Consider the following 14,386-nt stretch of genomic DNA (forward strand, 5'->3'; position numbering starts at 1 on the left):
TGGACGTGATTCTGCCATATGCTGCGATGATGATGCGAGTAAGCATAAGGAACTATCACCAAATCATTCTGACTTGGCCCCCGCAAGATTGATGTTGTTGCAGTTCGGATGCTTCTGGATAATGTCAGCACAGCATGGCCAGCATGGCAGGTTGGACAGGACGAGCAAGACGGGCAGGACGGGCAAATAACGACATCTGGGAATAGGGGTATAAAGAAGACGAGGTCGTCGTCTCGACGTTGGGGAGAAATGAAGACAGACACCACAGACATCACAAGCACCAGACCCCCTATCACTCGCTAGAAGCAACAAGTCCCCCTATCTAGGAATATAACCCCTTTCCATCCCAAGACACTCAAGATGTACGCCTCCAAGCTCCTCCTCTTCGTGGCCGCGGCCGTCAGCGCCTCACCCCTGAGCTCGGTCGTCCCGCGCTGGAGCAACAGCACCACAGCAAACACCAGCCGCCACTTGGTCGCCCGGGAGGCCCCCCAGTTCTACTCGGGCCCCTACACCAGCTTCCCCGGCAAGGAGACCTGGAAGGACTTCGACACGCTCTGGAACGCCAACGTGCCCTCGATGCGGGCCAAGGGCGACCAGCAGTCCGACATCGACCGCATCAAGACGGCGCTGCAGTCGGTGGGCGGCCAGTACGGCATCGAGCCGCGGGTGCTGCTCAGCATCATGATGCAGGAGAGCCACGGCGACGTGGGCGCGCTGACGACCATCAGCCAGCCCGACGGCCTGTCGACGGGCGGGCTGTTCCAGTGCTGGGACTGCCCGGGCTTCTACCAGCAGTACGGCCTCTCGCAGGCGCAGATCACCAGCATGGTCGAGGGCGGCGCCAAGCACTTCAAGTCGGACCTCGACCAGTTCGGCGGCTGCATGGACCCCAAGTGCGTCTACCCGGCCCTGCGCTCCTACAACTCGGGCGCCAACGCCGTCAACCAGCAGAACCTCAGCGATGCGCCCAACGCCACCCCGGCCTACGTCAGCGACATTGTCCAGCGCCTCGGCGGCTGGGTCGACTAAAGCCCCTCTTATCATATGCTCTTCATTTCTTGGACGAGGGGGTTAGACGTTTGAATGGTGGTGTTTTTGTATATAGCTTGATGCAGAGAAATATGGGTTCAGTGAGAGGCAATGTCAAAAGACGATATAGAGGACAGGGTATCAGGAGAAGAGGGGACTGCGCAGGGTTTACTTTGATGTTGCATCACACAGTCATTACATAACCAAAATCTTCCGGACAGATTTCAAACTAGCTCCACAAGCAATTTTGCAAGAAGTCGTGACATCTGCTAACACAACTAAAAGTCCATTCCGTAGCTGGACGCTGTGGCTCAGGGGTTGGAGCAACATATGACCACTTCGGGCCATTCAAACCTCATTTTTTGGCGAATAAGCAAATACATACATATACCATGCGTAATTTCCGAGTTGTTGATACAAAGATGAAAAGCTCACATGTCCTCTGGGGCAAACGTACACCATGGACGTGATCCTTTCTAAGCACGTTTTCTTCACCTGTTGGATGACCCCCGAAACAAAGCAGGCTGCCCCCATATCTCCATGTCGTTTATCCCTATGGGAGGACATAACCATGGCATAACCATGGCAAACATGGGCGTATCTCTTAGTGATTCGTCTCAGGTAGGGCTATATGTCCCAGTCACACGTTGCACGACTTTGTCCAAGTTCATTGTTGTCGTCTGGGGTCCAGACCATGCATTATGTCGCCTTTCATCCCCTGACCCCTATTCTGAGAAGCGTTACATTGTTTCCCTGGACAATGTGTTTGTCTCCAGGGATGTATATCACGCGTGTGAGATAAAACAAAAATGCATCGTGTATGGCAAATACATTCCCAAGACTGTACTGTCCCAGAGGCCTTACGCGAACATAAAGGTGTCCCAAGAACAACATATGTTATGGTTACTGACACCGGAATACATTCATTTACGGACATTTGTAAAGAAAACAGGCTCTGGAAGCTCGGTACTTTCTTGGATACCATACTCGCTACCCTCACTCGACCTTGTTGTAAGCCCCTTGCCCTGGAGCAGCTTACCCCTATCTCTCTGTGACCTCCCTGTGACATAGACATTCACATTCGATATCACCTCTAAAGTATCACAACATGGAACAGCATGCTACCCAATCGCATTTCCCCACCGTCACCCAAGTGCTCATGTTCTGCCGGAACCAGGACGCGCCCCGAAACTACACGCAGGTGATGCTCTGCTTCCCCGCCGACGACGCCGAGGCTGCCCTGGACCACCTGGAGGCCTCGGTCAAGTTCCTCCAGACCAACTACGCCTTCTTGAATGCCCGTCTGGGCCCGGGCCCGGACCCCCACCGGCTCTACCTGTCGCGGTCGCCAGAGTACGAGCTGCCCTGAACTCTTCCTCCTCCCCGCGGACCAGCCGGCCCCGGCGAACCCGCGCGGCCCCAACATGTTCCCCGGCGGCCGCCCGCACGGCGACATCGAGAAGACCAGCAAGGTCTTCGTCTTCGCCGAAGCCAAGGTGAAGGAGCTCCAAGCCCTCATCCGGTCCTCTTCCACCTCGGAAAAGCAGCAGCCGCTGTCGTCCTACAGCTGCATCTCCGCCCTAACCTTCGCCCACGTCGTCAAGGCCCGCCTCCGCGGCGAGGGCTACCGCTACCTCCCCAAGGCAGCCCACGCCCCCGACGCCATCCTGCGCCACGAGGTCGACTTCCGCCAGCGGGCCTTCGCTAGGCATACGGGGGGCTACTTCGGCAACGCGACCGTGTCGGTCTGGACGCGGGTGCCACAGGGATTGGCGCTGGAAGCCGCCGGCGCCACCGGGACGGAGATCGGGGACGACGGGGAGGAGGAGTATCTGGTGGAGGACTTCCCTGATGACGACGAGGACAATTTGAAGGCCAAGAGGCTGGCGGAGATGGCCTACGCGGTCAAGCGGTCGATCGACGAGGTGGACGAGGACTACGTGCTGTCGCGCCTCGTCGCGGCGGACACGGTGCCGGACCCGCGGCGGCTCGGGCTCGATTACGACCCGCGGCAGCCGCAGGTGCTGGGGTTCAACAACTGGCGGCACACGGGCGGCAAAGAGACTTGGGCGTTTCCATCTGGAAAACAACAGCAGCAGATGCCCGAGGCGTTCCGGCTGGCACGGGGCTACAGCATGCGCAATGCCTTGATCTTGCCGCAGCGGCAGGGCACCAGCGACCAGGATGTCTTGGTGTCGCTGTCGGTGGTGGCGATGGAGGAGCTTCTGCAGGACGCGGGCTGGATGAGATGGGTCGGCGAGGTTCGGGACTAGGGTGTTAGAGAGGGTTTTGTCTGGCCGGCTGGTCACTTCGTAGCATAGCACTTGGGATTGCATCTAGGTTGGGACTTGAGGCGCCATAGATCAGAATAATTTTGGATTAGCTGAGATACTGAAATACGGGCAACGTCATGACCCAGGCTTGAAGAATGCAGGTGAGTTACTAAGCGATCCAAACTCGTACGTGAGGAACGTCTCCCAGGTGAGTACCTATCCGTGCCATTTGCAAACTAAAGAGTGAAGAGTCAGGAATACAAGACGAACCTTACGCCATGGATAGGCATGCAGACGTTGGGGCGGTCATGGCACCCCGCTGCCTCGGGCAACACGAATAAAAACAGCGAAAAGTCAACAGCCCGAAAAACTGCATTTCAGAATGCGATGATGGAATGGGCATGTTCTGTCCTAGGTGGGCTATTCTCCATTGGCCATCACTATACCCATTTCAAGCAGCTGCACCCATCCGATGCAGTGTACAAGTCATACATGCATACCACGTTGGGCATGTGTGTAACACGACAGGTCCTTGCAGCCCCCCTCGAAACCCAATTACACATGCAAGATGATCCGCGATTGGCCAACGGACCAAGTCCGGGTGGGTGGCGCTGTCAGGGGGTGCTTGTTTGGCCTTGGTACAGAGGGAGGCCCTATAGCGGAGACGGTATTCCCAAAGATAACGTCCCGTGTGTTACCACGAGGTGTGATAGTATCTCCATCACGTAACGGGCTGCATTAGATAGGTCGCACAGCAGGTATCCTATACAAATCCAGACCGAGATGCAGCGCCAACAGGACATGTCGGTGAAATGAAAGATTCGCAGGCCGATAAAAGATCACGTACACTAGTTCTTGTAAGTGTCAGGTAACTGTGTGCCATAAGGACACTCATTAGGATGGAAACCAGGCAATCCATCCAGTAAGCATGTCGAGCGATTCGCCTTCACATCTCATGCCACTCGGATTCGTATCCGTTCCGTAGGTCCAATGGGACACAAATTCTAGTTCGTACCTTTCTCGCCCCTCGTGCCAGCACACGATCGCGGTCGGCCCTTTTGCTAGCCCTTGGGCAAGCAATCCAAGCCGAACCCAACATCCCAACCCGCCTCATGACGAAACCTGACGACGCCATGATCGAGACTCTACGTTGCGATCTGGCATGGTCTATACGGGTTCGTCATATATTGCCTTCCTGCTGCCGCTGCCCGGGTGCCAAGTCTTTCGTACCCTCACGTTATAATAGGCGTGTGCGCCGGATCTCCCGTCTCGCGCTCTCGCCGTTTCTCCCCTTTCCCATCGTCCTACCTGTCTTACAGCAGGTGTGACGGACAACAGCAGGCGTTTTCTCGTTACACCAGCACAAGCTTTTCACTCCTATGCATGTGTCTGTGCCCTGTCGCACGCCGATGCAACACGAAAATTCCATGTTGGGCCGCCCCAGGTGTGAGTTGTGGACTTGCAGCAATCACACAAAATTGGCCGTCGAAGGAACGAATCAAAGATCCTGGACGCCGCGCCGCTGTCCTCAATGGAATAAACACGTCGCCGGCTGGGTGTGACAAGCCTCCGGATCGAATAGAGGGTTGTATCCCCGGTCACACTATCGTCGGATAGCTGCAGAGCCCAGTTCCTAGATCTGAAAAGCAGTGGAAAGCAGGCGAGCGCCAATTCATGACCAAAGCGACGATGTGGCTCCCGATCCGGTCAATCGTTGGAATGGTGTGGTCATCCCCATTGCTGTTCGACTCGGGCTGCGTCAGAAATGCATCCTTGCAGAGCACTGCTTGCAACGCCCAATAGAGAAAGCTCGGGTAAGGGCATAGCGCTAAGAAAGCCTGACAGACGCTCTCTCGCAATCTCAACGTCAAAATGATGTTATAGAGGCCTCGGGGTGAGGCTTGCGGGAGGACTGGTGGTTAGCGACGACAGTGGTGGGCGGGAAATGCTCGAGATTCACGCTTGATGTCTGGTGGGTTGGAGTGGCGTAATGCTATACTCCTATGGTCGAGCATAAAAAGGTTTCAAGCTCAGCCTAGGGCATAGCAAATGGGATCTCTTGGCCGGCATCTTTCTCAGCCTATTGTCGGCAGCACATACCTACAAGTTTGTTCCCTTTGTGGGAACTCCGGAGCATAAATGTGCTTGATCATTCGATTATACCCGAAACACAAAGAGCAGCAAGTCAAAATGCCATCTCCAGCACAACACGGCGACACTCTTAGCCTGTAAGTGACAGCCATTGTTTCCGGTATCCGAGAGATGTCGGCGAAACTCACCTCAGATCCAACAGTTCGGGGTCAGCGGTTAGCCAGACGGAAACCTCCAGTACCACTGGTCGTCGAGGCTCCCCAGTTCCGCGACCCCCGTCTCTCCTGGAAAATCCAGCCAGAGATCGCCAGGCCAATATCACGACTCATCCTCGAGATATTTCACAGGATATCTTAGGATTTGGGGCACAGTTCCCGAAGTGACGGGTGATGCTGTCAGCGGGAGCAAGGGGGGCCATGAGAGTGAATATGTCGTTATGGCAAAAGAATTCGTGTATTGCTATTTGGTTATCTGCAGAACAGGCAGTGCAGGAAACATGAAGCAACATCTTGGCACCCTACCCTCGTTCCTAGCTTGGAAAACATAGCGGCTATATGAAGCGCTCCAGTATCTGTACCAATTTAGCAGTCTCGCCAAGCAAAACAAAATGTCAGCAATCTTGCATCACCTCCTACAGTCGTCCGAATTCATTCAGGGCCTCCATCCATCTACCTCAACCATTCCCTTGATTAGGTCCATCACTTCGGGACTCAATTCCGATGCCCACTCGGGCGCTTTCGACTGGGAACTTTCTGCTTCTGGGTTGACTGCAACTTCAAATGGGTTTGAATCCAAGAAGAAAGGCTGATCTGTATCATCGACCCCACCCAGTCCATCATGCGAGCTTGACAGGACTGGTTCCTCATCCGGCAAGGGCGGTTGGTTGTCCATTGCCAATTCTTGGGCAAAGTCCTGTGGCTGGTCTTCTTCCTTCTCTTCGATCTCTTCCTCCATCGCATCCGAGTCGTCGAGCTCGTACTGAAGCTCGAACGGGTGAGGCGCGCTGCGGCCAGCGAGTACTGGTTTCGGGCTCTCCGTAGACTTTGCGATCGACTTGGTGATCCGAGAGGGCGCCTTCATATTATGTCCCTGTGTCTTTCTGTGCAGGTCTGAAAGCTTGTTCTTGTTGTGAATAGTCTGTTCGGGGGCAGACACAGCAAGTTGCACATCATCGTCATCGTCCGTTAGCCCTGACAGATCAACAAGCTCTACGACCTGGTCATCGTGGTCGCCTTTCTTCATTTTCTTCTCCTGTTTTGGGCCATCTTCAGGGTGGTGCTGACTCTTCGCTTTCTTGCCACTGGTAGCTGAAGCTGTTGGTTGGTCCTTGGTAGCCTTCCTCTTGGGTGGTGGTCTTGGCTTCTCCAATCCTTCTTTACAGCACTTGTGAGTGCAGGTCCTGCCGTTCTTGGTGAGACCTCCGCCGCGACAGTAATGATTGCACATCCATCTTCCATTCTTCATCTTGGTCGGCACAGGCTTCGTGGGCGACTGGTCATTCAAAGCATCCTCGAGTTCAGGGAAACCATCATCGTCGCTGTCCAAGACGTCGTACTGTGGCGAGTACAACGATGTCTTTGGGGCTCCATTAAGGACCTCCAGCAAATCTTCGTCGGCAATGTTATTGACAGCATCTTCGCTAATGTAGTCAATCTGCGCCTCGGCAACCGGGTTAGCGAGTGCCTGGGTATCGAGTCTGGCGAAGGCAGATGCTGGTATGTTCACATGTTCTTCCTCAACGACTTGGGTTCCAACAATTTCCTCGCAGCTGAAGTGGCAAGTCACCACCTCATCTGGCCTACTCAGCGAAACGGGGAACTTGATCTCGAGACCATCGCTGCCGTTGATGTTCTTGATGTTGCTTCGGGAGAAGTATGCGACCTTGCCATCCAAAGTCTCTGCCAAGAATGTCACCACAGGTACTTTCCCCGACCATGTTGGCGGATGTTTCTGGTTCTTGTGACCAAGGATAGCGCGTACCACTACGGTGATTGAGTTCCCAAGCTTCTTGTAGGTTCCTGGTGCACTCAGCACGTCTACCCTCAAGGTCAGCTGCGGAAAGCCCTCTAGAATCTTGCACATATTCTTCCCATATGGAGGGTTCCGACTCATGATGCGCTCGATCTGTTCGAAACTCAACTTCGCGAGCTCTAGGACGGTATGGACATTATGGGTTTGGAACTTCCGCATCGCTACCGGGCCAATGCCAGAGACTTGCTGGACCTGAACTGGGTGGTTCTCCCAGGAATTTGCTGCAATGGCCCGGACGAGCTCCAGGCCGGTGCGGACACCAACGGCGTCGCCCTCAAACACTCTGCAGTCGACCAGGCACCGTACCAGTCGATTGAGTCGATCGAAAATGATGAGCTTCTCCGACAGCATTTGCTTCTTGAGAAAGCCCGTCTCTTTGTCGTTTGGTAGTTCGACACGGCCAAGATGCATCTGTATCGAGATCGAGACGTACTGCCATGACTCGGTCACATTTCCTTGAATGGGATATTCGACATCTTTGTTCAACTTTCGGTACGCAGCACGCTCAATTGGCTTGAACCGGAAGTCTCCAAACTCGGTTGCTTTCGCTAAGCCACCAATCTGACATCAATGTTAGCTTGGATGGTGAGGGGCCTAGACACAGCGAGACTTACCAACTGCTCCATGGTGGGAGCTTTCGGGATTGCAAGGAGAAGTTTCATGGTCTCAAATTTGACCATGTACCTTGACATGGCGTTGCCGTACTCTGTACACTTGAAGTGATCCCCCTGTGTGATGAGTCTATGTTGCTGCAAAGTCCTAATGTCTCTTTCACACCATTGCTGAAGACTCTCGTCGGCGTTGGCACCGGTATCGCTGCCCTTCAAGGTATACTTGTCTGGGTTCTGTCGCATCCTGACATTCAGGAAAGTCCCATCTATCCATTTCTTTGCTGTGTCCAGGTTCTGGATTGTGCCAAGCCCAACCTCGGAGTTCAAGTGTTCGACAAGATTGAGGTGGAGCTTGCTCTCCAGCTTCTCCATCCCCGACACCATTTTCTCATACCGCTCAACCTTCTCTCGCCTCGTCAAGATGATTGCCGTAGCACTCCGGTCAAACTGCGGACGACCTGCCCGGCCAAGCATTTGAAGAACATCGAGATCTGACAGTTCCTGGGGCATGCCATCGCTGTAAGCGACAGTTCCCTTGAGCACCACGGTGTGGCAGGGCAAGTTCACGCCAACTGCCAAGGTCGACGTGCAGCAGATGACGTGCAACTGTCCGCTGACAAAGTTCTGTTCAATGGCAGCACGCTCGTCCGCGTAAAGGCCAGCATGATGGAAAGCAACGCCGTATCGAACAATCTCCTGCAGTTCTTTGCTGATAACCGGAATGCGGCTTTTGGGACCCGGCCACGGTTTGTCGTCAGCACTGCAAGTAGTCCACCACTCCGCCAACTTGCTGGCTGTAGTCTCACAGGCTTTCCTCGTGAAGCAAAACACCATGATGGGTTTCTTCTCAGTGTGTTTCCCCAAGAGCATGGTCAGCTTCCCATCCAACATCTTGTCAAAGATGAAGTCATTGCCAGGGCTGTCATAGCCGTAAACGTACTTCTTAAGCTTGACAGGCCGAAGTTCTTCACCAAACTTCTCGTATGTGGCTGGCTCGCTTTGGTTGGAGTGGTTCTTCCCCAGCCAAGTTGCAATGTCTTCGATGTTTGGTACCGTGGCACTGAGACCAACAAACCGGACATTGGCACCGCTCGTCTTCATCCGGGAAACCACTGCCTCGAGAGTCGCTCCTCTGGCGTCATTGAGAATATGAATCTCGTCAATGAGAACGAGCCTGACCATGCTGAGAAGCTTGTGGTGATCGGACCACTTTCTGGTAATAGAGTCCCATTTCTCTGGTGTTGTTACAATGATGGATGCCTTGCCAACGCGTCTAGTCTGAGCATGGGAAGTATCACCAGTCAATTCGGCACATTCAAGGCTCAAGTGGCTGAACTTCTTCTCCCAGTCCTTGGCACGCTCCGAACAGAGTGATTTGGTAGGAGCCTGGTAGACGATCTTGGAATTTTCACCCCCAAAGGTCAAAACGAGCTTGCAGATGGCCATCTCGAGGACCGCCGTCTTCCCACTGCCAGTGGGGGCAGAAATGACTATGTTGTCGTCGGAGCCGTATGCAAGCGGGAAAGACTTGGACTGGACGGCATTGAACAACTGGTATGGAAAGATACCACGGCACTTATCGGGGAGCACTTTTCGAGGGTCAAGGAGGTATGTGTCTCCTATCTTAGGGGTGATCTGCACAGGAGCATGGCCCAGGTCCAATGAGATGTGTGCTGGGCGAGACACTGGCCGTGATCTTGATGATGTCGTTGGCTCCTGTCGTCTGATGCTCAAGCGGGTAGAGGGGCTTGACTTCCCAACTTCAGAGGACGAGGAGCTGTATTCATGCTGCTCCAACAGTGATGGTGGGGGTTGTGGAGGGACTTGAGATTGTCAGCGAGACCAAGGCTAAGAATGATTTGTAGGACATACCTGTATAGAAAGGTGGCGTTGCAAGCTGTGTACCAGGCTGCAAAGAGGCGACACGGTGCGACCCATCTCGCTCAAAGATTGGCTGTGTGCTGGGACTGGGCTGAGTCTGGAGTGGGTTGCTGAGGAACCGAGGTCTGTAATCGTCGCCGCGCTGAACAAAGGGTCTAAAGTGGTGACTCGCATCGCCAAGGACGCGTCGTTGGCTCGAAGAGGAGACATGGGCATTTGGAAGCGAGATGCGTGGGGTTTCGGCGGATGGCCTGCCGAAGTACTGTTCTGGAGCAGCTGGAGGCCGCCCCAGAACCTGGAGGTCTGGTGGCACAAAGACATCAGCGAGACAGTTTGGCTTAAACAGGGGAGTTGAAGCACACATACCGAATTCGTCGAGCTGAGGAAAGTCACTCAGCAAATCATCTCCAGCGAAAGGATTGGTGAAATAGCTGGGGACAGTATTGTTGCGATCTCCTGTCCAAATACCACCATACGTGAGCTGGGGGGTTCTCTGGCCGGGCGCGCTGAACATGGCACCAGTGTGATCTATGATGTTCTGGATGTGACGGTCGTCGTTGCGAGCGCTGGGGAAGCCATACGAGCGGCCGGCCCTAGAATCGCCACCACCACCATTGGAATTTGGCGACATGGTGAATGGCGGGGAATGATCCCGGGGTAGTGAAAGCAGGAGACCACTGTATCGCTCAGTCTAGGACTTGTGAGAAGAGGCAGTATTGAGTTGCAGGATATGATATGCGTCTCGTTATTCGTGCCTCAAGCCTTCTTCTCGTGGGGGATGTTTTCTGGGACAGGTCAATTGGATTGAAACTCGGCCAGCGCACAATCTGTTCCCTTGCGCATATTGAACTTGAACTCAGAGGGAAGGCACTGCTGAGCTGCCCTGCATGGCGTGCCTGCCTTCCCATACCAGCTTTGAAAACTTCACTTGGGCTCGCTCCTTCCCTTGCACTTCGAAATGTGAACGTGAAATGTGGGTCCGGCAATAGGGGAGCTTCTCATCTTCCAAAGTCCGCAACTCGCCAAAATCCCACACAGTGAATGAAAATCCAGTGAACGGCCTCGAGTCGAAAGCGAGGTAATCGAGAAAACTTCTTGAATCGATATACCGACCTAGGGAACCTATAGGAACATTTGATGATTGCTGTCGCAAGTTGTGTCTACAAGTCTTTCCGTACTCCTGTTCCCTTTCTAACCAGTTTCCCTTCCCCCCTCCCTTCCTTTCCCACGCCAGATTGCGTCGCCATCAAGGCTCCTGTTTGGGATTTACCCGCTATGGTGCCTCCCTGTTTTTCCGTGTCAACCCAACCCTCTTTTGTAAAACCTGAGTTCCTCTGAACCAATTCCCAAGGCACACTGTCCAGCCGTGTGCTGATGATGACATCCATGCCATCTGCACCCGCCCAACTGTGCATATCTTCTTCCCTGCACGGGTATCGTGGCATCAAAAAGTCATGTAGGTCAGATGTATGTGTCGCGTCGTATAGTAGCCGATTTCGTTGGGGCTCGGCACTTAGTATATAGGTTGCCCCAATGTCCATTGTCATCGTGTTGAGTTCATGCAAGTAAACGTTCCCGTCTCGCGTGTGGTGTTAATCTAGGTCTTGTAACCCAGAATCACGGCGTTCCGTCTATTCGTCTCGGTGCTTGCCCCGCGATGATCCGGTCCTAGAGTGATGGCGCAAAGGAGAAGACGGCCGCGATGTAGACAGGCCCATGGACTTGACCGACTCCAAGGGGTTGGGCACCGCCAGCCTGTCGTCGTTCCGCGGCGTGTTCATGGGGTCGATTGTCGTCTTCTCGTAGTTGACAATGTTGATTGGCGGCGGGCGGCCGCGCTTTCGGTCTGGGCCGCTATACAAGAAGGTCGAGACGAGAACCAAGACCGTGCCGATGAGGAACTAATGATTTTCCGTTAGTTACTTTCGCGCCAAGATATGACAAACGTACTGTGATAGAGTGACCTACTGTGAGCGATACCCCAACGTTGAAGAAGTATACACTGAAGAGGAAGCTGATGACGATGCTGATGCTCGTTGCAAAGTTCTTGGCAATGTTGTCCGCGTAGTTGATGCACAGGGAGGCCAGCACGCCGCCGAATGCCTGCAGCAGGATCAAGGCCCACACCACCCAGTTGTAGCCGTCGAAGAAGCCATGCTTGGCAATCTCCTCGCCGTCCTTGAAGAAGATGCCGACAAACAGCGCAGGGAAGAGCGAGTAGAACGACAGCTGGATGTTGCGCGTCCAGACCGAGGCGGCCGATGCGGGGTCCTTGAGCACCTTCTCGAAGTAGACGCCCGTCAGGCCCGAGACCAGAGCGGCCACAATCACGGCCGAGAGCCCAATCGAGTAGTTCATGACCGGCGCCAGGTTCTGGTCCTCCTCAATGCCTTCGTAGGTGGCAGATCGCTTCATCAGCGTACCCCCGACGTCCGAGAGGTCATCCACGGTCCGCTTGGTGAGTTCTCTGGCAACCTCGCCCATCCCGTTGGCCACCTGCCCCAGCTCGTGCACGGATCGGGGGAAGAAGTGGTCGGTCATGTCGTGGATCATGAACGAGTTCTCCTTGGAGCCGGACGACGGGATCGAGACAATCGAGACGCCCATGGTCAGTATCACCAACGCAACCCAGCGTTTGGGCGACAGCGATCGTCCGAGCATTGTCACGGTAAAAATGGCGGTCGTGAGGATCTTGAGCTGGTATAGGATCTGGAAGTGCACCGGATCCAAGTTGCCTACAGCCACGTACTGCAGCGTGTTCTGTAGGGTGTAGAGGCAGGCCGGGATGGCCAGCTTCCATCCGTCTCCCGAGAAGACGGCATTGTAGATCTGTTCAAAGATGACGGTGGCGGGGGTCGAGGGCGCCAGACTCCGCGATACCTCGTATATAGCAAAGGTCAACGATATGGCCAGCTTGATGATCTCGGTGAGGAAGATGGCCGTGGACGTGAAGTAACGGTGGTCGCCGCTTGGGGGCATCATTCGCGAATAATGCATAAGAAGGATAAGGGCCGAGTTCTGGAAGGTCAACTGCATAACAGGGTGCCATGTTAGCAAGAGTTCGTGTGCTGCATGCAGCAAGACGGCGGCGGCGCGCCGAGTCGAAGAAAGAGAATGCGCATACCGTGATGAGCGAGACCTGCTTCACAGGCATTCCCAATAGCGTAGGGCCTCCCATAGTGGGATGTGAGGCTTCAAGCAGAGCCATCGTGGGCGCGTAGAGTGGCCAGTGTTGGCCAAAATGCTATGACGTCGCAGTCTTACTGTCCCCTCCAGATTTTGGTGGTGCCGGTCGCGTGAGGGCGGAGAGAAGCTTTGACGGGTTTTGACAAGCAGGCGGATGCTGGCAAACCGTGTATACAAGTGTGTTATGCTGGTGAAGCTGTCGACGAAGTAGTTGGTAGTTGCCGTCAAATCGCAACTTGCAAAAAGAGTATATGGGCTAGAAATGTAGTGAAAGAATCGGCAGCGCAGCGCGTGCCGGGAGCCTGATTATTCGCGATGAAATTTGATGTCGTGGTTCGAGTGGGATTGGGTAGGATTGATTGAGTTGGGGGGCGGCCTCGCTTGGGTTACCCCTGGATTTCTTGGGGGCCCTGATTTAATTGGGCTAGGGTGTAGGAGCTGGACTCGATTCGATGCATGCGATGCTGGGCGTACGCTCAATGATGCAGAAGGCAGGCCTAAAGATAGTTCAATGTTCCAGGCACTTCGCTCGCTCTCGGGCCAGAACTCGGGTACACGGCAAAGAGGATTGCGTCTGCGGTTTGCTGCGGAAGAGGCCAATTGACAGCAGCAATCAGGAACATTGATAGATCACACTTGGAGACAAAGAGAAAGTTGAAAAAACCCCGACGTTGTGGGCGGGTGCCTCTGTGCCTACTTTTGTTTCAAGCTGCGGAAAACAAGCCAAAGCAAGCTCCCAGCTCTGTCCCAGCTTGGCTAAAGGGTGGGTGCAGTTGTTTTAGGCAAGGATGCTGACGAGACCCTCAACCCTCAAGCTTTCGCCAGGTGGTGATCTCAAAGGCGTTCCTAGCAGTCCATCGAATCGAGTTGGCCCTAAACCCCAGCTTTTCCAAGGAACGCCCTCCGAGCCTCCTAGCACGGAAAATGGTCCACGTCGACGTCGCTCTTGGCTTTGCTGGGTTATTGCCAGTCACCAGAGATGACGGCACCCATCCACAGCTGAAGCTCTGAACTTGGCGCAAGTTTGTTATTGCCTAGGTAGAGGTATACATAATCCAGCAGTGTCTGGCGATGCTGATCTTTGTTTCTGTTCAATAGCACCCGAATCCCCGTCCCCGACTATTTCCAGAGGTTGCAGCGCCATTGGCTTGTTGTGCCAGGCAAGTATTTGTATCCACCAGGAACGGTATCATCATCCATGATGCATCATCAAAGCGCCTCCTTTCATCAGATTCCGCATGCATCGATATGAAACAATTATCTCTGATAATCTCAAGGGTA

General features: G+C 54.2%; 5 protein-coding genes across 5 annotated transcripts; 3 read left to right on the forward strand and 2 right to left on the reverse strand.

Annotated features, from left to right (window-relative positions):
* Positions 1–360: 360 nt before the first annotated feature.
* Positions 361–1,032, forward strand: PG985_003391 (uncharacterized protein; the record flags this gene model as incomplete). Its single annotated transcript, XM_066823160.1, has 1 exon — positions 361–1,032. The coding sequence occupies one exon, from the start codon at positions 361–363 to the stop codon at positions 1,030–1,032; it is 672 nt and encodes a 223-aa protein (XP_066690592.1).
* A 1,108-nt stretch (positions 1,033–2,140) lies between these two features.
* On the forward strand, positions 2,141–2,401 carry PG985_003392 (uncharacterized protein; the record flags this gene model as incomplete). Its single annotated transcript, XM_066823161.1, has 1 exon — positions 2,141–2,401. One exon carries the CDS (start codon positions 2,141–2,143, stop codon positions 2,399–2,401), a length of 261 nt encoding a protein of 86 aa, XP_066690593.1.
* A 55-nt stretch (positions 2,402–2,456) lies between these two features.
* PG985_003393 (uncharacterized protein) lies at positions 2,457–3,305 on the forward strand (the record flags this gene model as incomplete). Its single annotated transcript, XM_066823162.1, has 1 exon — positions 2,457–3,305. One exon carries the CDS (start codon positions 2,457–2,459, stop codon positions 3,303–3,305), a length of 849 nt encoding a protein of 282 aa, XP_066690594.1.
* A 2,742-nt stretch (positions 3,306–6,047) lies between these two features.
* PG985_003394 (uncharacterized protein) lies at positions 6,048–10,550 on the reverse strand (the record flags this gene model as incomplete). The annotated part of the gene is made up of 3 exons (XM_066823163.1): positions 6,048–7,988; positions 8,042–9,723; positions 9,911–10,550. The coding sequence occupies 3 exons, from the start codon at positions 10,548–10,550 to the stop codon at positions 6,048–6,050; spliced, it is 4,263 nt and encodes a 1,420-aa protein (XP_066690595.1).
* Positions 10,551–11,550: 1,000 nt separating this feature from the next.
* On the reverse strand, positions 11,551–13,127 carry PG985_003395 (uncharacterized protein; the record flags this gene model as incomplete). Its single annotated transcript, XM_066823164.1, has 3 exons — positions 11,551–11,820; positions 11,888–12,949; positions 13,044–13,127. The coding sequence occupies 3 exons, from the start codon at positions 13,125–13,127 to the stop codon at positions 11,551–11,553; spliced, it is 1,416 nt and encodes a 471-aa protein (XP_066690596.1).
* Positions 13,128–14,386: the final 1,259 nt, after the last annotated feature.

The sequence above is a fragment of the Apiospora marii genome (genome assembly GCF_038362585.1).
Source record: "Apiospora marii strain CBS 49790 chromosome Unknown utg000002l_segment0_segment0, whole genome shotgun sequence".
Lineage (NCBI taxonomy): Eukaryota > Fungi > Ascomycota > Sordariomycetes > Amphisphaeriales > Apiosporaceae > Apiospora > Apiospora marii.